Genomic DNA, 23010 nt, shown 5'->3' with positions numbered 1-23010 from the left:
TGTATATAATGTAATGACATCTTTTTCTTTTATAACAAAAACCAAATAACATATTTTTAGAGATGAAATGATCTTTTTTATGAAACTCATTTGTCATTATGAAATTAATAGGTTTATAATATTTTATTAACCTTTTTGGCATAGTTCAATGCCATAAATGCCCTTAAAAAAGTAACAAGCTAAGAGGGCTTTTGCGATATCATTTTGTTAAAACAATAAAATGACTTCATTGCCTTTAAAATAATAGAATTAAAAAAAATTCAGGGGTATTTTAGTCTTTTTATAATGGTTATTTCATTTTAATGTATTTGAATTAAGGGCAAATTAGTCTTTTAACAAATAAAAATATTAATAAAAAATTTGTTGACAGGTGCAATGAGTGGACGCCACTCACGCCATTTGTGCAATATGTGCGACAATGTATAGTGGTAAAAAAAATCACAATTTCCATGTCTTCTAGCGGCGACACAACTCATGAGATGGCGCATGTACGTAGTGATATCCATGGCGATGAGATTTTATTATCCTCCCCCGTTTTTTCTCTCTCATCTCCTTGAAATCTACACTAGATTAACAAAAATTCAGAGTTGTCATCCCATTTAATTTTTCTTTCAATTGTGGTCCGTATTCTTTATATTGTTAATTTTTTTTTTTATCATTTTCTTAATTTGTTTTTTCAATTTAGTCCCTTATTAGTTTTTTATACCAGATTTGGTCCCTGTTATTTTAATTGTTATTTGTTTTATTTTTTATTTTTTTTATTATTAATAATTTTGGCTTTGTAAATTTTTTATTTTTGCCTTCTAAGGGGTCATCCCTATATCTTGAATTTTTAGATACTTTAAATTTTATCATTTGATATTAGATTATTGAACCTTAAACTTTCTAGGTCCACTTTTCAATGACTTGAGTTTCGGATTAGTTAAGTTAACCCAAGTTGACTTGAGTGCTTTTCAACATTTTTATTTATTTATTTAACTTTGGTTCCTTTTAAAAATAATATTTTTTGTTATTCTAATCTCATATCATGGATGGTGGGTTAGTAGAGTGAATCTAGATTGACTCGAGTTTTTTCTTTGACAGAATAGAGTTTTTTTTGAAAAAAATTTTCAACTACATCCTTTAACATTGGGTTATTTATTTAACTTGAATTTTGTGATTTTTTTTATTTTTCTTTTCGTGAGGATATCACGATTTTTCAGTTGTTTGCTTGGTTATAGAATTGTGAAGAACATTTCTCTTGCACAGGTAACATTATTTGAAGCTGGACAAATGCCAAAAGACAACTTTGACTGTTTGTATGGTGTTTTGGTATCGCGTTGTAGGCCTTTTTCTTTTGTTATCTATCTCTCTTTTTTTCTCTATCTTTTTTTATGTAAAAACTATATCTTTTCATGATAACTATCCTCTGAATGACTAGCATGATTTTAATAATACCTTCAATTATTATATAAAAAAAAATAATCCAACGTAATGTTATTCAAAAAAAAAAGAAAAAAGAAAAGGAAAAGACAAAACAAAAATCCAACTTACTAGCTCTCCGGTTAACAGCTCTTTGTTTTCGCAAGATTTCTTCATCCATGCTCCATACCATATGATCTGAAGTGCAAAATAAGGTATTTTTACACATTAAAGCGCGTGCAAACTTTCTAATTAAAATTCAGATAGGAAAATTTACCACATTTTTTTTGTGTGAATAAAAGCAATAACACTTGTGAAAATGTTAAAAGACAAAATTAGATTGACACAAGAAATTTATGCAAGATCATTTCAACTTTCCAAGTGATGGCATTTAACCATGATAGAATTGATCTTTCTCAATCTTGCATAACAAGCTGCTCTTCTTCTTTGCTTCCTCCTCATTTCTTAGCATGATCCGGTAAGAAAGATGATAACTATAGTACATTGTCGCTACTGACAAAGATTACCCGAAACATGTCATACTTGATAACAAAAGAAAAGCGTTCAAGATAAGGTAGTATGGTCCTCCTGTAATCCGAATTTAGAATCCATGAATAGCAAAAACTCAAGGATTTCCATACATGAAGACATGCCACTCTAGGCTGCTGGACACTTTTGCAAGTCAAGCACACTCCAGAATTAGCACCTTCCATCTTGAGGAACTGAGACTTGAATAAAGCTAAGTTGGCATAGGAGAGGTCGTTGATATCGTCAGCTTCCGGCGATACTATCATGCTCATAGAAATCGTGTCTTCTTTGCAGAGTCTTGCAGCAGAGGAATCATCTCTTGACTCTCCAGCATACGCATCAAAAAAGCCATGTTCAATCAAGATAGCCATGCTTGATATGTTTGATAACATAGATACCTTGTGAAATGTTGCAGGAAATGATTAGAACATAGACAAATGAGGTGATGCCATCATCCTAAATGACAGCCAGCTGCGACTCAAGGCATGTGCCCTTGAACACGATTGAAACTTCTACTAGAAAGAAGGGAAATGATACAACCACAATCAGTGATGTTCCTTGTACACAAGTGGACAACTATTTTAGTCTTAAAATGTTATAATTGGGCTAACATGTCCATAAATAGACAAAAAGTCCTATTATTCTCTTATTATTATTATGTTCTTTGACGAGGTTAAGCCATGGATAAAATCTGATTGTGCAGTTGATACACTACTAACTAGCATGGGTGCCTCTAAAGAATTTGCCAGTTGTTGGCTGGAATGTTGGTTGCCTTTCAAAAATCTTACAAGGTCTTGGGAGGATTATTGGTTATGACAAAATGAGCTTAAGGTTTTCTTCTCTATATGCTTTGCGCCTTCTTATTGGCACCATGTCTGTGGATCATTGAATGGAGATGGGTCAATATTATGGAAATAGACTCACTTCATTATCCAGATGTTGAGTCTATATCCTATACCATCGATACCTTCATAATACAACTCAATCAGGAAGACGATGACGAGATAGAGTCTGCACGAGTTGATGTGGAGAGGAATAATCTAACTACTGCTGTTGATATGGAGAACTTTGAGTTGCTTCATAACTCTACACTGCATAAGTACAGGAGGCACGACACCTTCGAATATGAGAGAATAAATTATGGGATATTCTATTGCTACCGTAACCAAGAACAACACGAACTCTTCTGACTCTGTGGACTCATAAGTGGATGCTTTTTAGGGATTGGGCCTTGGTCCTATGGACTCTCATAACCAAACGGCAGACTCCATGGGCAAGTGTTGCTAAACAAAGGAAAATATGCAAGGTGCAATGGAAGGAATTGTCTGAGAAAAGGCTAGAAGGGGTTTGGGAACAGGCTCGCTTTTGGAAACAAATAAAGCTATGTTATTCAAGTGGTGGTTATAGAGGATAAGCTCCTCACCTAAAGCTTGATTTTTACAGACCTATCTTTGAAAATGGTCTTCCTCTTATTAGCAAGTGATTAGCATGTGTTTGGCAACATACAAATCATTTCTTTCATACACCTGGTGCAGGTACTTTTGAAGCTCTGCGAGGTTTGTCAAGCTATATGGTGAGAAATGGACTGAATATTTCTTTTTGGAGTGATAGATGGTTAGGTAAGACTCCCTTGTAATTCATGTTTCCAAGATTACAAAAGGTTTCAAGTGCGCCAAAAACAACAATCTCAGAAATGGGATCATGGTTAAATGGCAATGGGGTGTGGAACTTACACTAGAGAAGGACTTTAAGAGTTTTTGAAATTGAGCAGGGAATGTCTTTAAATATGTTTCTTCAGAAGATGAAGCTAGATCAAACAAAATCATATTTGAAGGCAGGAATGAGAAGTTTACTATGAAATCTTGTAGCACTTTAATTGATAGAATAGAGTGTAGGCCTTTTCTTTAAATCTCCATCAGTTGTCTGCTTGGTTATAGAATTGTGAAGAACATTTCTCTTGCACAGGTAACATTATTTGAAGTTGGACAAATGCCAAAAGACAACTTTGACTGTTTGTTTGGTGTTTTGGTATCGCGTTGTAGGCCTTTTCTTTAATTTGTTATCTATCTCTCTTTTTTTCTCTATCTTTTTTATGTAAAAACTATATCTTTGCATGATAACTAACTATCCTCTGAATGACTAGCATGATTTTAATAATACCTTCATATATATATATATATATATATATATATATATATATATATAAAATAATCCAACGTAAAAGAAAAGGAAAAGACAAAACAAAAATTCAACTTACTAGCTCTCCGGTTAACAACTCTTTGTTTTCGCAAGATTTCTTCATCCATGCTCCATACCATATGATCTGAAGTGCAAAATAAGGTATTTTTACACATTAAAGCGCGTGCAAACTTTCTAATTAAAATTCAGAAAGGAAAATTCACCACTTTTTTTTTTCTATTGTGTGAATAAAAGCAATAACACTTGTGAAAATGTTAAAAGACAAAATTAGATTGACACAAGAAATTTATGCAAGATCATTTTAACTTTCCAAATGATGGCATTTAACCAGACTGATTATGTATCTCACCCAAGTGCTACCATGGAGAATATATCAATAAGAAAAAGCAACAACAAAGAAACAGCTGAAGTTATAACTTGTAACATTATTTCCAACTGGGAAAAGGCTATTGCATAACACCAGGGAGCAGCATTCAAAAGATCACCTAATTGATTAGTCCTTTCTTTCTTTCTTTTTTCATATGGAGATGTACTTTAATTGGTCAAGCAACACTTCGTAGTTTCTTACCATATTTCCATGGATGCTTTTGAATATGGAACTTTGAACACAACCAAGACTTTCAGTGCAAGCAGAGAAATGTTTTAGCGTCTCAACAAGCTCATCAACCACCGCAACTATTGGCCTGAAGATAAAAAAACTTATCTCCAAATTTCTGTTGTTGAAAGGCACAAAACATGCCATCCCTTTCCTTCTACAGTGTTTCTTTCTTTCTTTCTTTCTTTCTTTATTGTTCCTGTGTCTGGAATGAATCAAAAGGCGGCAGTGTATATAAGCACTTGATTTCTTGAAAGAGGGCAGTATTAGCTGAAGGGCGCTTGGATAAGAAAGCGAGCCATGTTCTGTGTGGATCAGAAGACAGACGATGCTGATTTTGGTTAAAAAAAAAACTCAAATGGTCATGGCAATTGCCCTGGTCTTCGTCGCTACAGAGAAAATTTACATGGGAGAAGAAAACTAATAAGAAATTGAGGGACTTTGGAAATAGACATCCCATCAGTCTTGCCTTTTGACCGTTTCCAGATCTTAAAAGATCAAATAAGACAGAAGAAATTTCAAACTTGTTAATGTGGTAAGAAATTGGACAAGGCTCCATGAACTTCTGAGAAATATCATACCATTTTTATTGTCGAGCTGCGAACCGATCGCATTCACTATCTGTGAGTCTTCTCTTCTAGTGGTAAACAACAAAATTTTGACCCGGAAACCTCGAAGAAACTGCGAAGCAAATGGTCAAGCACTCAAGGTAGAACTGGACTTCCATTCGAGGATTTGAATATTTAACTTGGATCCTAGGACAGGTGCAGTGAATCAAGACCATTGGAGATGACAGCACCAAAATCATGAAATCAAGGAATTGAAATTCCAGAATTTCTGATGAGGCTATCAAGCAAAAGCTCCATAAAAGACGCTAGTGGTATGGCGATCAATATATCAAAATAAGGTGTTCACATCTGACATCGGAAGTGAATTTCACATTAATAAGATGTGTATATTCAGTAATGGAGTATTACTCCTACTTTTCAAGAAAAACAAAAAAATGAACATGAAAATTAAAGTTGTGTAAGTTTGTGGACGAAGTTTTGGTTTGTTGGACATATATGGTAGTACTGGCGAGGCAGAAAAGGTAGACACTTCATGGAAACGAAGCAAGTTTTATTGATGTAACACGAAGTAATGTTAATCTGAATGCTTTTTCACCCTGCTCCGGAATTAAATTTAGTTTTCTTTTTACTTGTTCTAATTTTTTGTGCATACATTTTACTCATTTCAATGCAATTACACTCATTATTCTATCTTTTTTTATTATTATTAATCTTTTATATATGTTTTATGTTTTACAATAATTTTGTGGGCAGCAAAACTATACAGGTACAAATTAGCAAAATAAAACTTTTTAAACGTAGCTCCAAGCAAAGGACTTAAAAAAACATATTAGAAGTAGTCATTAGAGCTAAGAAGGGCAAATTCTAACTACATTAGAAATCCAACTTGAATAAAGATTCCTAATAGGATTTGAATTGGTCAAAGCAAATCTACTAAATTGGATCTCCATATACTCATTGGATCATATCTAGAGCTATAATAGAATTTTTCTATAATTCAAGTTAGGATGAAAATTATGCATCTTAAGTTTTTCATCTATATATAGTAGGCCTAGTAACTCATCTAAAAAAAAATGACATATTTGAAGTTGGATCTGAAATCTATTAGCAAACAAGCACGAGTTCAACCAATCTTTCTATGTTGGGATGATGACATGGCAGACCATTAATGATGTGGAAAGGGTCCCACGGGACCAAGAAACCTCTCTAGAAGGTCAAATCCAATGCACAAGTTATTATAGTCAAATTAATCTAATTAAAAATTAGTTATTAACTAAGAAACTTCTCTACTTCCTAACTTTGTATATAACAAATTCTAACCTCTAAAAAAAAAGGAGATCAAGTTTAGAACATAGAAGAAGGGAATGAGAGAATTTATTATTTTCATAATTATTATCTTTTTATCTTTTTCCTTTTCTAAATTTGTGATAAGCTTAGTTTTTAATTTTAAGAGCTTAGTACTGTTGAATTTAAATTATCATGAGGATTTGTGCTTAAAATCATTATATATCTAATTGTGATTCATGAATATCTTATGTTTTTCTATGAATATACTTGATTTAAACTTAAATATCTTATCTTGATTGAATAATTATGTTCAAATACTTATATCTCTGTAGGATGATATCTTTACTTTCTATAATATAAATAATTAATTTAAAGAGTTTAAATTTGCACCACTTGTCAACTTGTTAAATTTTTAGCATTGTTGTTGGGGATGCTAATCCTTGTTTATTTGAATCAAGCTTGTATTTGTGTTTAATTTAACTTACTTGGTACTTTAGCATATAGAAGAATGTTTTTTTAGTCTATGCAATGCACCTTCTACCTTTCAAACATGTATAATGAGTATATATTCATATTATGTATAAAGAACCATAGAGATTTATATGAATGATTTTACTGTTTATGGTATTCTTTTATGCATGTCTTGAAAACTTAAATCTTATTTTAAAAAGATGCATGGAAACTAACTTTGTTTTGAATTATAAAAAGTGTCATTTTATGGTTGAACAATAGATAGTTTTAGGGCATGTAGTTTTTACTAGAGGTTTGGAAGTTCATAAAGGTAAGATAGATAGTATCTTGCCCTTGCTTTACCCCGCAAGTGTGCAAAAAGTTTGTTCTTTTCTTGGACATGCAAGTTTTTATTCGAGATTTATCAAAAACGTTTTAAAAATAGAGTTCCCTCTTTGTAGATTTGTTGCAAAGGATGCAAATTTCATGTCTGGTCAAAAAAATTCTTTTTTTTGTTTTCATTCACATTTGGAGCTCTTTCCTAGTAAGTTATGCTCTTCTTGGATTGGATCTTTTGTTGTTAATAATATCTTTAATTATGGTGCAATAAAAATTTAAATTTAATAAATGAATAAAGTGATCAAAGTGAATGAGTAATGTTAGAGACCTTTTATATAAATGTTTTAAGGAAGGTACTGTGGCAGAGATTAATTTGACCAAACCTTAGACATGGACATAGAGTCTAGCAAAAGACAATAAACAAAGACACTTATTGGGAGGTAGCCCATCATACAAAAACAACAACAAAACTTCAGATTTGCTTCACTTTGCTTTTCTCTTTTATTTTTGTCTTCTTTTTATTTTTGGTGTTTATGCATGTTTTACCTAGTTTAGTTGAATTTTTCCATGTTTAGGTGTTTTTTCCTTGGCATGTAAGATTTACTTTACTTTGGTGTGAGTGCTTCTTTTCTTTCCCTCAGGACATCCTTTGCATGTGTGATTTATTTTATTTTGGTATGAGTGCTTCTTTTCTTTCCCCCAGGACGAGGCCTCAAATAGGGGGAAAATATCTTCATATATATGTCTAAAAATTATGTTGGATTTTCATTTCAAACACTAAATGTTAAATTTTATATTTTAATCTCCCAATGGTTGATAGGAATATATGTATTATAGGTTTGAATTAGTCAAGTTTAATGAAGGTATAAATTGAATAAATGAGTTTACTTGTAATATTTGAAGCTTAATTTGTTTAGTGATTGACTTTGAAAGCATGTCATGCTGACTTAGTATATGATTTTATTTTTTGTGAGCTTTTGAGCCTTCAACATGATTATTTGATGAGTGTTATTCATTCTTATGTATTTACAAAACTTGTTTAATATCATGTAGAGACTATATTTATATTACATGTGTGTATGAATATGATAAGGGCATGTAAGAATTTAACCATTTGAACCTAAAAGGCCAACTTGAAGAAAAAGAGCCTTTGTTTATTGAGAGGTTTATGGTTAGGAGAAAGGTAGTTATGTGATGGATTTTTGTGTTTAATTTGAGTGTGATCAGTTTCGGGTGAGTCAAGTATCAAGAAAAAAAAAAGAAAAAAAATCAAAACATGATGATGATAAAATAAATAAAAGAAAATATTACATCTGTGAAGATAATATTGAAGAGCAAATATAAGAAAGATCTTAATATTGAATGAATTTGAGTGAGAACACATATGCCATAAACATTTGAGTGTTAGAGTGTAAGCTAATGAGAGGACTTACTATTTTGGTATGACATGCATTTATTTAAGTCCCAAAGGCTAAGGAAGGTTTTAAATTTGCATTGTGAATAAAATCATGAATTTTTAGGTTTTAAATTCTTTTAACTCGTTTATTACCTATAATGCTTGTACCCTTTCATATTGTTAGGAGATTGGAAGTAAAATTGAATTCTTAGGTGGTTTTGACTTTTTTTTTAAATTTGCTAGCTTTTATTTTGAATTATTAGTTTTTCTTTGTTTTTGAGTTTTGAGTTTTATTTTCAAAATCTATTGTCTTTGACTTTTTTTTCCTTGCTCAAGGACATGTAAGATCGATGTAAGAGAGAATTTCATACACTTATATTATTCTATCTTTTTAGTACCTTATTTTTAGTTTTATACATGTTTTATGTTTTACAATAGTTTACTTACCTTGTTTTGTGTTCAATGATGCCATTGAGGTATAAAATGTAAAAATGAGCAAAATAAGATATTTTTAGCATAATTTCAAGCAAAGGATTAGAAAAGAGCATATTGGGAGAAGTCATTAGAGCTAAGAAGTGCAAAGCCTAACTACATTATGAATCCAAATGGAATAAGGAATCCTAGTGGGATTATGATTTGTTAAAAGAAATCTACTAAATTAGACCTCCATGTATTTTTCGGATCATATCTCGAGCTATTTATGAAAGTTTGTTGCAATTAAAGTTGGGATGAAAAGTAAAAACTTCAAGCTTTCTAACCATATATGTTAGCCCAATAACTCGTCTAGAAAGAGAGAATGACATGTTTGAAATCAAGTCTGAAACCTACTAGCAAACTAGGACTTATCCCATCAATATTTCTATGTTGAGATGATAACATGGTAGCTCATTAATAACATGGAAATGGTGTTAAAAAAGAAAAAGAAAAAAGAAGGGGATCAAGTTCATAACATAAAAGAAAGGAAATAAGAGATTTTATTATTTTTATAATTATTGTTATAATCATTTTCCTTTTCTAAATTTGCAACAAGCTTATTTTTCAATTTTAATAGGTTAGTACTTTTAGATTTTAAATTATCATAAGGAATTATGCTTAAAATTATTCTATATATGATTGTGATACATGCATATGTTATATTTTTTTTATGATTATACTTGATGATTAATGACTAAAATTCTATATAATGTACATCATATGTTTTTTTTTTTTTAATCTATTGCTAGTGATTAGTTTATGAGAACTTTACTAATTAATTTAAGTAGTAAAAGTATCTAATTTTCAAAGCTATGTCTTTTTATTTGTTACTTGTAAAACTTAAGTCTTAATTAAATTAACTCCCCATGCATTTTTAACTATTGTGAATTAATTGCACCAATCTTGATCTCAATGTTATCATGTAATTAAATAATGCATACTTAATGAAGGTTATTATGTGATAAGGTTAATTGATGCACATATGTTAGATTAACTAAAAAGTAAGGATAGGTAGAAAAATTGTTGTTTTCATAGATAATTTATTTATGATAAAAAATTAGATTAAAAAACATATATATTCTTTCAGTTTTTATCTTATTATTTAGAATTTATTTCTTTTGTTTCATTATATTTCTAAGTTTTTTTAGTTGGTTTAAATAGTAGACAAAACTCTAATTTTAATTACTTTCATAATTGATGTATGTTTGAATTTAAAATCTATATTTTTACTTGATATGCTTTAATTTAAACTTAAATAACTTGTTTTGATTAAGTAATTAAGTTCTATTATTTGTATCTTTATGAGAAACACTTACTTTGTATGCTATAAATTATTAACTTTAAGGATTTAAATTTATACAACTTTCAATACCCGTATGTTTCTTTAGTGATAGCCCAATGGTTTGGATTTAATGGAACAATGGAATGTTAGATGTTTAAATAGAGGCATATAGATTAGGCTTTTTACCATGTGCAACAATTTGATAGAAGAGTGATAAGATACATATGCAATCTTCTATTAATCCAAAGACAATAAAATTAGGTTTTTTTTTTTTTTTTTATATATATATATAGACCTCCATATAGATTAGTTTGTTTATATGTTAGGCCACTCTCATTCCTATAAATATTAATATGAAATTAGTTTATTTGTAGACCCGTAATTAGCAAATGAGACAAACGATTCAATTCTTGTACTAGAGTTCACAATTTATGTCTTAGTAAAGCCTAGATGATGAATGATGGAGACTGTCAAATTGCTTGATTGCTAGCATACGTGGTAACTTGGGCCTTTTGTTTTTCTTAGAATAGTCTCGTCCCGTCATTTGCTATGATTTTTTTCAAGTTATTAGTAATTTTAGATGTTGTCTTTTAAGATCTATTTTATTATTCTTGAATTTCATTCCATGCAATTAAATTGAAAATTTTCCTCAAAATAATGATAAACAAAATAAAATAAAAAATACTATTAAGATGAGAAAAAAAAACTTGTCTTTATCAAAATAGAAAGAATATTACGGAAAACAAGTTTAATTTCCAATCATTTTTCTCCAAACATAAATAATATAACATGAACACATTTCTATAGCATTCTAAGTAAACAAAATATATTCTAAAACTTTTAAAAATGAACAAGTTCCGTGATTTGTGATTTTTCGTTGGAAAAAAAAATGAAAAACCAAAGAAAATTAGAAAAGAAAAATGAAAATTATTGTTTTTTGTTATTAAATAACCTTTAAAGTAAATTTTGGTTATTACAGAAAGACAAAATAGACAAAAATAGTGAGAACAAACAAGGAGACAAAGATGTAATTGTATTTGGTAAAGGTGTAAAAGACAAAGTGACTATCTATGTGTCATGTTTGGTTGATGGTGGACAAAATAAGATAAAATACGAATAAATCTATTTTATTCTTATGTATTATCATAAAACTTACATATTTTTTTTTAAATAGATTATTATTATTATTATTATTATTATTATTATTATTATGTTGATTTTTCAAATCAGAAATAGTATTATAACCCTAGTTAAAAAATCTTTACTGACCCGGGACTTGAACCGATTCTTATCTTAAAAAAACTAGAGAAATGATCGACCTGACCTAACCTAGTCAATAGCCTAGGTTGATTTGGAGTAAAACCCAACTAAAAAATCTATTGAATTTTTTTTGTTAAAATGACGTCATTTTTATCCGTTTTTTTAAGAAGAGATTATTAGATGTTAATCTCAGTTGACCCTCCCAATCTATAACTTGGGCCTTACCCAAGTTAACTCCCTAGTAAGGTTATAAAACAATGGTAATAATAACTTATATCCTTTGATACGAATGAATGAGCACCACCAAATGATCCATTAGATATACTAATTGGACCTATTACAAGGTCTGAAACTAAGGGCATCCAAGAGGAATTAATTAGGCTGATTATAGATATTTAGGTTAACAACTTGTAAATTTATCAAATCAGACTTTTGTGTACTATTTAGGATGTATCTAAAGCTATAAGAGGAATTTTGGTAAGATTCTAGTTAAGCAAAAAAACATCTCAAGCCTTTTATCTATATATATTAGATCTAGTAATTCATCAAAAAGAGAGAACATGTTTACAAAAAAGCAATAAGTTGTTATACTTGTTTACTATTTGTTTCATTATGATTTGTTAACTTCTTATTTAGCAATGATTTCTTTTCTATAAAGAAAGCATAGTTTGTAGTGAATGAGATTATTTTGGCAACGTTTTTTATATCATCAACTTGTGTTTCTTTTTGTTTATGGATTTTCGCATTAGCAAGGTTTTTTTATCATTCAAAGACATTGAAAAAGGTTTTGAGCTTATTTTTTCTAACAAAATGTTATATCAGGATGAAAGTTTACAAGAAATTCCTAAAGGTCTTGTTTTATATATGATTAAAATTTTAGGTCAATCGAACATCAAGAAAGTCTTGCGATAAGATCTAAAAGCTAGTGTGAGATAATTGTATTAGTTTCCTAATTGATTTAGATTTTTATTTTATTTTATTTATAACTCTTATTATTTTTGCAGAATTTTTTAGGACCATTTTTTTTTACCTTTTATAAATATGTTTATTTAGCTTGTATTTAGGTTTTTAAAAATATTAATAAAAGATGGATTGATTATTTAGAAATAAAACTTTTGTATAATAATTCGCTCTTACTCTTAGTTCCTTATGGAACTATTTTAAATTATCAAAGAATTAACAAAGTTTCATGACATATTCTATATTTCTTGTTTGTGTATGAATTATAAGTGTTGGGTGGTATAAACCCCTGCGTAAAAGTATGATCACGAGTAGTAAGGTCCTTGTGAGTAATAGAAGTTCAGGATGAAATGAAATGGATAAATGATGAAGATAATAATAATTTTGATATTTAATAGAGAGGATGACTTCCATAAATAAATTTAAAGGTATTGTTGAAATTGAAATGAGGATTACAAATTTTAGGTTAAAATTTGTAACATCAATGAAATCAGTAATGTGTTTCGATGGATAAAATAATAACAAGATTAAGAAAACAATCTCAAGGAAATAGTATGGTCATAAAGAATAAACTATAAGAAAGTAATACATAAAGAAAAATTAATGTTGTGAGCACTAGTCAAAATTTAGTAACATTAATGCGAACTGGTAAAAGGTTTATAAATGAAATAAATAGTGAAAAGGCTAAATAAATATATTTTGTAAAAAAGAAATGTTCTTAGGGATTTATTAGAATAATTGGTACGATTTATAAAAGGATCAAACAAGAAAATTCAGATTTTTAGTATAAAATCACCTACCAACTAGTTTTACACAATCACATATAACTTTTAATCAAATTGATGAATCGAGTTGCAATTTTACATGAAATCTATTAACATGTTTTCCAATCTTATGTTAAAATTTCAAGTCAATAAAAGTTTTTCAAGGGCTCCTAATTTAAGCAGAAAACTTAGTCTATGTGAGAAATTTAAAAATGCATAAAGAGTTTTCTCTTGTAAAATTAAGTGATTTTCTCATAGGTTTTGTGAGATTAATGTGTGTTTATGATGATTATAAAGAGACACTTTTAGAATGAATTTGAGATGAAATCAAAACAAGAAAGTGTTGTAGAGAGATAAAGCTTGGAACTACGTAAGATAAAGCAAAAATGAAAGAGATGGCCAAGAAAAACACATGAAACTTGTTACAAATACCTTGGGTAAATGGAGTTTGACAATTGATTCTTCTTATGCTGATGATATATGGTGTCATAACCTCTTTTTTTATTATTCTTTAAATTCACCTTTTTCTTTCCAAATAAAAATAAAAAATTAAAATAAAAACTAACATTTTAACAAAAGAAACCTGAGAGGATTTTACATGTAAAATAAAATCAAGCAACAATTTTGAATGGAATTAGAAGCCTAATTTTACCCCTATTTGACTCAAAACTAGAGAGACAATGCAAATTCAAGGTCAAGTTACATGATTATTGAACGAATCTGCACAAAAATTAAATCCAAGAACATAATTAGATTTTTAATAAACCAATTTAATTTAATTAAAGACCAAATTAAAGTTTCATTATGTTTAAAAATTAATTTTGGTCTAATTGAAGGATTTAATTAGGTGCAATGACTTAATTATACTTTAAATGGGTCAAATTAATTTTATTAAGGTAATTGGTGAAAAATTAAGTTTAATGGCCTAATTTGGGCTTAATTAAGAAGATTGAATTTTAGAAAACTAAATTTAATTTTTACCAAGTCAATTGATTCGAATTAGGGGTAAAATTGCAAGAAAATCAAAGTTTTGGAGTCAATTAAGGGCTAAATTGAAGAAATTAGCAGCCAACAACCATTTTAAAAAGGTGTCGAACTCTAAGGACCTAATTGGCTGAAATCATGGGTGAAATCGAATAGATTTGAAAGTTTAATGGTCAATTAATTGTTAAATTGAAGAAATCCGAAACTAATGACCAAACTGAAAAAGACACTAAAATTTGAGTAAAATTGCACAAAATTGATAGTTTGAAACCAATCAATGGTGTAATTGAGAGAAATCACAAATTGAAGGACTAAGATAAACTTTACCAAAACAATACCGTTTTGGGTTATTGTTCATATTCTTCTTTAGATTTTCACCAAAAAGCTGCTCAAGTGGCCGTCTTCATAAGGCATTTAATGTTTCATTTTTCCATAAAATTTGGCAAAACTTGCACGCAAACGACAACTTAACATCTGACTGTATCGTAGTACAGTCCTTTTTGGTTGATTGACGCCATAACGACTATGACACAACCCTAAAGTGGCCAACCCGACCAACCTTTTATTGCAACAAATCTGAAAACCCATGATAGCCGCATTCAACCAATGTTTGTGATCCTTTCGAGTCAATCAGAGGCCAAGATTTGGTTCCATTAAAGAAAAAATATCCCTCTTCCACCTCTTATAAATAGGGGTGGATTTCATGGCTTGTGAGAGAATAAAATCAGGTTCATAGTAGATAAAAAATCAGCCTCCCCCCCTCGTTTTGCTTCCACCGCGATCCTCTCTTTTCCCCCTCTCTCCATCGTGATCTTCAACCACCAACATTCTCACAACGATTTGTCCACCACCATCTCCACCACAAGCAACCAGTCGACCACCTCATGTTAGGAGTGGCCACCGCAAAGTTCTTTCTCTTCTACAAACTTCTTCTTCCTTATCTAACAACCAACCGCAATCATCAATTCTCTATCAACATTGTCACTAACCTCACGTCAACCAACTAGACCACCAGCAACACTCCCTAGCCCAAGTATAGTTAGGAGCCCTAATACAATCCAACATCTATATGGTCAGAAGCACCGGTACCAACCCCTGCAATTGTTAAGGCATTTATCAATGAGTCCCATAAGACCCAAGTCATCTAATGACATTGATCAAGATAACGTGGCAGCGCTGGAAGCTATAATTAGGGCTATTGAAGGGATAGACTTGTATGACCCAATATAAGCTGCAGAGATGTGTTTGGTTCCAAATATGGTGGTGTCAAAGAAATTTCATGTTCCTAAATTTATTAAATACACTAGAATACAATGTCTCGTGACTGATCTAAACTTCTATTATAATAAAATGACAGAAGTAGTACACGATGAAAAACTATTGATGCATTTTTTTCAAGATAGTTTGAGTGGAGCAACGTTGAACTGGTATGTGAGATTAGACAACACCAAGATCCAGATATGAAAAGATCAAGTGAATGCTTTTGTCAAGCAGTACAAGTACAACATGAATATCACTCCCAACAGAACCAACTTGTCCAACCTGGAAAAAAAAAAAAGGATAAAAAAAGCATAAGATAATATGCCTAGAGATTGAGAGATCTAGTTGCAGAAGTGCATTCCTCAGTTTGTTAGAGAAATAGTCACTCTATTTGCCAAAACGTTCAAGGCACCGTACTACGAGAATGTTATGGGTAGTTTAACCCAGCAATTCAATGACGTTGTGGCAGTAGCTAAATGCATCGAACAATGAGTCCTGACTATTGGCCCAACAAACTAGATTAGGTTTGGCTTGAGCCTTAGGCCGAATAGACTTGACCCATGTAGTTGGGCCAAGCCCAACCCAAACATTAAGGCGTGTTTGGCTTATGCTAAATTTGTTAAAGAAATAAAGCTTTGTTTGGGTCTTTAAGGCGTGTTTGCCAAACATTGCCTGAAAGCATTTTTAATGCCTCTAATTTTAGGCTAAGGTCATGTTTGGCAAACACACCCTAAGCCTTTTCCTTTAATTTTAATTTGTTCTTATTTTAGAGTCTCACTAATCAAGCCTTTAAAAATTTCAAAACATTCTAAAAAAATTCAAGGAACATCTTAAAAATATCTGGGGGCCTCTCGCGTGTTTTTTTAACAAATTTGTTTAATATTGAGTTATAGATTTACACTGTAAGGTACAAATTCAATATTAAAAATACTTGTTTTTCCTAAAAAAAAATGAAAAAATCCTACATATTTTTTTAAAAATTTCTAATTCCAAAAATCTCGAAAATAAGTTTTTTTCACCATAATTTTATTTAATATTAGGTTGTAGACTTACATAAAAAATACAAACCCAGTATTAAAATACCTGATTCTTCTCTAAAATTTTAAAATTTCAAAAGATTGAAAAACACAAAAAATGTGTTTTGTTTTCACGTATACAACCGAATTCTAGAGGTTTTCATGCATATTTTCTAGAAAAATATATATCGTAACTAGTTTATGATTGTCGCTTTAACCAAAATACCAAAAATCCTTCAACAATTATTATTTTTAATTAATATAAAACGTTAGGAATTAGTTGTTAAAATTACATTATACAATACCTTAGGTGTTAAAAATACAAAATACAAAATAAATATTATGCTAAAATTAAGGCCTTAGAACGATTAAAATTTAATTCAATAAGGTATAGACTTCCTCATGAAGGGAGATCTACCTTAAATCATAGACGAGACCAATAAAAAGAACAGGATTTAAAATAAAAATCAATCAACAATACAGCTTACCTTAGATAGAATGCACTAAAGGTGATGTATCGTTCTCTTGTAAAACTAGTCCTCATACCTAAACTCTCGCAAATCATAGATTTTTTAGTGACTATGATAACTAGGTAGTGACTCTCTCTAATCATAACTTTATGATTGAACCCCAGACACCCTTTTTTCAAAGAGATAGTTTTACCATTCATTGTCGTGCACATCACGACATCTATAATCAGGATACTCTTTGAAATAAAAAAATTCTCTTAGTCAATGAAATTGCCAGGTTGCATTTTCCCCTTAAATTCAAGAATATCAACCCTCACATTAGAATCTTGTAGAGGTATTATATTCTTTCTTCTTTGATGCTAAAAACAAAAATTGCTAGTAGCATCATGGTGTGATCTATGGTAGAAAGAATTATCTTCCTCATTATTGCAAGAGAAACCAATTTCAGTGTTATTCTCATTATTATCATCTCAATTCTCGTATCATTCAAGATAATCTTGGAGTTGTTGGATTTGTCTTCTCATTTCATCAATGTAAAGAGCATAAATGTTCCTCTTGAATTCTCACGCGTTATGTCCATGAACAGCCATGATTGTAAATCCTAAGTTCTCATACCAATTTGATATCGAAATGGTATGGATATGATAAGGTAATATTTCTTACACATAATTGATAATGTTTCACTCACGACTCTAAAATATAAAACCTAAGAGATATAAAAATGAATAAACTATCACTCTAAAAATACAAATCACTCACTACTTTAGATATACAAAGTTAAGGTAGAAGTCCACCACTCACAAAGGATATCCATAACTTGATAGATTGCCAAAAGAACATGTCAAAGACTCTCAATTCAAATTTTACCAAAAGATCTAAATATATAATTTTATTCAAAAACACTCTTCAAGTCTAGGAAAACACCAAAATAACATAATTGAGACCACAAAAAATGATTGTCAGAAAACTAGACATTATAATTATCTTGTTTTTAATTCAGAAGAAACACAAACAAACCCTTGGAATGCTTAAAAAATAATATAGACATAACTTCTTGTAGAAAACTTCAATGCATACATGGTTGTACAATCTAAAAAGACCACATTCTAAACTAGAAAGTTGCACTGGATAAGATTATTTTACCAAGCAATAAAGACAAACAAATTCAAGCTCAAATTTGGTTCATGGGTTAACTATAAATAGTAGTAAAAATTTCACTCATTTGAATTGTCAACCCAAACTCAAATAGCCAAACATCAATAGAACCATTAGGGGATGCTCCTACATCACCAAGTGTCAATAGGATTCTCATGGTTTCTCCTCCTATTTAAAACAAGTTTATCACACCAAATTATCGCATAATTAATAAATTCAATAACAACAAGCTTTACATTTTTCTCCTTCGAATATTGGTGGCAATCGAAGATCAACTCAACCTTTTTCTCTCATCTAAATAGGCATCAGGATCATTCCTCCTTTGAAATGCTAGAATTTTTAACTTAGTACTTCCAAAAATTCTCTCTAAGCCATCACGATACTCAATCTCTTACTCTTTTATGGCTGAAATTCTCATCATGTTGAAATCCCTCATCTCTTTGATTTCTATACTTGCTAAAATCCATCACTTTGGTGTATTGATGCATGGTCAAAATCAATTCTGGCTTCAGTTCTTTAAGGAGGAAATAATAACAAACAATAAAAAAATCACAGCCTTATAACAATCAACCATAGATTTTAGGACTCAAAACAATCATGAAAAAAAAAAAGACAACAATACAAATTTACGACAATGAAAATGATAGCAAAAATAAAAACAATGAATATGTCAACAAACACAAAAACGAAAACGAAAACGAAAACTTATGCAAGAAAGACTAATAACTCAAAACCACAATAGATTATACTGACTTGATACTAACAACAACAACAACAAATAAACATAATTAATTAACAATGCATACTAATTTCAGTAAACAATGATTTGTAATTTTCACAAATAACCCTGCCCTAAGTATACTCAACTAATCCTAAAATCAATGACAAATAACAAATTCAAGCTAGTATGTACGCAAACTAATTTTGGTAGAAGGCTAACTTGCCAGTTTATTAAGAATCGTAACTTTTAATTTTTATGACAAAATTAACAACATGAGTTCAACTTTTTTTTGTACTATATTGATTCTTATTCGACAATAGCCTTTTTGAACAAAAACCTTTTTTTTTTTTCATTTTTTTTATACTTTTGCCACAAGAATTAAGATTGAAAACTACAAACAAATAACACGGATAATTTAAAGATAGATAGAACCTGATTTTAAAGCCCTACACTTATATACCATCTAATGCGAGCAAGAACCTTTGAACCCACAAACAAGATAGAAATAATCCAAGAAAGCTAAAATCAGATTCATAGAAACCTAATCGAACGATTACTTGAACCAAGAAATCAAAGATATTTGGCGAAAAAGAACTCCAACCCTATGATTATAATGAATCACAAACTGGAAGTATAGGAAGAGCATCACAAAGACAGATGATCTTTTATAAGTCCAAGAAATGTTTGATGAAGAACCTACAGTATGAGCAACTCATAAACTCTCTAAAAAAATCTTAAATACAAGCTAAATAACCCTGTTTATAATAGGTAAAAAGATCCTAAATAAAGATGAAAAAATAATAAGAGTATTAATTCAAATAGGAACAAGAATCATAAACCAACTAGAAAAATAATGTAAATCCTGCACAATAGCTTTTGAACCTTATCACAAGGCCTTCACAATGTTTGATTGCTATAAAATTTTAACCCTATAGAAAACAAGCCTTTAGAATATTCTGGAAAGCTTCCATCATGATCCAAAGGTTTGATAAAAAAATTATTCTTGTTAGCGTAAAACTATGCATTAGAAAAAATAAAGCCCAAAACCAACTTAAACTTGTCCAACTCTTGAAGGAACCTGTATAACATGAGGAAACCAAGCCCAAACCGCCTTTCCTTATCATTATTGCTTCACCAACTCCTTTTCTTGTTTGGATTTACATTAATTAGAGTATGATCATCCCTTGTTGAAGTCTAACAGCTTAAGTTGGCCCAAATATCCTAAATAAGCCTATTGAATGCCTTTTTAATCTTTTTGGTCATTGACCTTGTAATAGGCCTAATTGGCACCTTTATTAGATCATGTATTGCTGCTTGATGATTCTTATTACTATATTAATTTCTTTTTTAATTGGGAGGTATAGTGATGAAGTATTTTTTCATGTTGTTCCCATGCATGCAAGTCACATACTATTAGGAAGATTGTGGTAGTTTGATAGAAAGCTTATTTATGATGAGTTCTAGAATAGATACTCTTTGGTAAATGATAATAAAATAATTACCCTTATATCTTTAACCCCGATACAAGTATATGAAGATCAATTGAAATTAAAAGAAGAAACTATGGCCAAGAGGAGTGAAAAGAAAGAGGTGACTAAGAGGAGAGAAAAGAGATAAGCCACATGAGAAGAAAGAAAAAGAGGTTGTTGAGAGAAAAATATAGAAGCAAGTGAGTTTTTATGCAAAAGAGTGATTTTTATACTAATTAGCCTATGTTTGTACTTTTCTACCAAAAGACATGTTTTAATACTAAAAATCTTGATCAATCTCTCCTAGTATTGCTATTTCTTTGTTATATGTATACGAGGATATATTTCATGATGATGTTCCTAGTGGTTTAGATCCATTTACAAAAATAAAACATCAAATTAATATCGTGTCTAGAGCTGCAATTCCTAATCGACCAACCTATAGAAGTAGTTTGGAGAATACAAATGAGCTTCAAATACAAGTTAAGGACCTGATGGCTAAGGGGTACATAAGGAAGAGCATGAATCCATATGCGGTAACAATGTTTCTTATGCCGAAAAAAGACGGGTCTTGGATGATGTATGGATTGTTCGGCTATAACTGACATTACAAAAAAGTATTAACATCTACTTAGGTTGGATGACATGTTATATGAATTATATGGTTCATGTATCTTTCTGAAAATTAATTTAAAAAGCGGTAATCATAATCAAATTAGAATGAAAGAATGAGATAAATGAAAAATTGCCTTTAAAACTAAATATGAGTTATATAAGTGGTTGATTATGTCATTACTAATGCACCAAACACATTTATAAGATTGATAAATCATGCAACAAGCACATTTATAGGAAGATTTATTGCAGTCTATTTTGATGATACCTTGGCATACATTGAAAGCTTAGAGGAACATATTAACCATTTGTGTTGTGTGCTTGATGTTTTGAGGAATGAAAAATTGTAAGCAAACTTAAAAAAATGTACTTTTTCCATGGATACAGTTGTTTTTCTTGGCTACATTGTTAGTACAAAAGGTATAAAGATGGTGAAGAAACTCCATAAAAGTGTTCAACATCAAATACAAAAGAAGAATGAATAATATGCATTTGCAACAAACAAGGATTGTAGGCGTGTTATCTTTGAATCTAGTGATAGTTTGGGTGTGCATATAAGAAAGAAAAGATTTTCAACTCATAGGCAATCTAAGTTGCAACTTAGAAAGAATAGTCCATTCCAAGTCCTTGAACAAGTTAACAACAACGCATATAAATTGGCACTTCCAAGCGAGTATAATGTTAATGCTACATTTAATATTTATGATCTCTCTTTTTGATGTATATGATGATTCAAAGTCAAATCATTATGATGAGGGAAATGATAAGAATCAATAAGCAACACCACAAAATCCATTACATGTGCTGATTTGACCATTACATGTGTAAGAGCCAAGAGGATCAAAAGGTTTTAAATGTGTTGATTTATGACATTCAGGTCAAGCAAGCTTCGAGAATTCCTTCTAAAGTGGCGTAAAGCATAAAGTTAAGTTCAAAGAAGAATCAAGCCTTGATCAATGTGATCCAAGTAAGAGATGAGAATGATTAGCATGTACCAAAGCTTGGCTACACTACTTTATGTTAATAGTCATGACTTATAATCCAACCGTTAAAACTGAATTTTTGCTAGATTTTAAAGGTTCTTTTCTTATAGGGTTAAAATTTCATAGCAATCAATCATTAATAAAACCCTCCAATAAAGCCCAGAAGTTACTACATAGATTAAGATTTTATTTATACAACACTTGGACTTTATATTTTATTTTACCCAAACTTTTAAGTTAGCATTTGTGTTTAACTTTCAATCAATAATTGTTTAGGGTTTATTTTTTATTAAGTCAAATTTTAGAATGTGAAGACAAATTGGTTTTTGAATAAAAATTTTATAAACACTCTTAAAAATTTATCATGGAGATCATCTTTGTGGCGTTTTAGCCATATTCTTTCGTTTCTTGATTCAAATAATCAACGAGTTAGAATCTAATATGATTTTAACTTTCTTGGGTAAGTATCTCAATTCTTAATTATGGGTTCTAAGGATTTTTCCCTCGAGATTGGCACAAGTTTTTATCCCTCTTATCTTCTATCCCGAGACCGATAACCCAACACTACCTCAAAGTTTCTTACTATAATTTGTGAAATCTTATCAAACATGAGAATGGTGCAGGTAACATGTTTGACATCTATCACTACCCTTCATCCTCTTCTTGAACTGCCTTTCATATAATAAAAATAATCGATACTACAATTGAATTTCACTTGAGCTGCTGAGGCTATAAATGATTAAATTTTGTCTATGCTTCCCACAAAATGCGATGACTGGTGATATAATGATAACAGTTGTTTCATATCTCAACCAGCATGGGCAAGTAAATAG

General features: G+C 30.3%; 1 protein-coding gene across 3 annotated transcripts; it reads right to left on the bottom strand.

Moving 5' to 3' along the window:
- Nucleotides 1-269: 269 nt before the first annotated feature.
- LOC118054800 (uncharacterized) lies at nucleotides 270-5760 on the bottom strand. Of its 3 annotated transcripts, none has more exons than XM_073412484.1 (4): nucleotides 5305-5760; nucleotides 4697-5112; nucleotides 4187-4252; nucleotides 270-2327 (listed from the first exon to the last, which is right to left on the bottom strand). In XM_073412484.1, exons 2-4 carry the CDS (start codon nucleotides 4868-4870, stop codon nucleotides 1896-1898), a joined length of 672 nt encoding a protein of 223 aa, XP_073268585.1. In that variant the 5' UTR covers nucleotides 4871-5112; nucleotides 5305-5760; the 3' UTR covers nucleotides 270-1895. The 3 variants fall into 3 exon arrangements, with proteins under 3 accessions (XP_073268585.1, XP_073268586.1, XP_034922400.1); XM_073412485.1 differs by having other exon boundaries at nucleotides 4697-5028; XM_035066509.2 differs by having other exon boundaries at nucleotides 4697-4928.
- Between the last annotated feature and the right edge of the window lie 17250 nt (nucleotides 5761-23010).

This window comes from Populus alba, chromosome 11, assembly GCF_005239225.2.
Source record: "Populus alba chromosome 11, ASM523922v2, whole genome shotgun sequence".
Classification (NCBI taxonomy): domain Eukaryota; kingdom Viridiplantae; phylum Streptophyta; class Magnoliopsida; order Malpighiales; family Salicaceae; genus Populus; species Populus alba.
The sequence above is the reverse complement of the archived record's forward strand: the minus strand, read 5'-3'. Positions and strand labels throughout refer to the sequence as shown.

Bases quoted from the DNA above. Each gene is read 5' to 3' on its own strand.
- LOC118054800 (XM_073412484.1), bottom strand. From the start codon at position 4,870: ATGGCATGTTTTGTGCCTTTCAACAACAGAAATTTGGAGATAAGTTTT. The intron at 4,253-4,696 runs GTAAGAAACTAC...TTTGCACTTCAG, and splicing joins AAAGCATCCATGGAAATATG to ATCATATGGTATGGAGCATG. The intron at 2,328-4,186 runs GTAAGTTGAATT...ACATTTCACAAG, and splicing joins AGTTGTTAACCGGAGAGCTA to GTATCTATGTTATCAAACAT.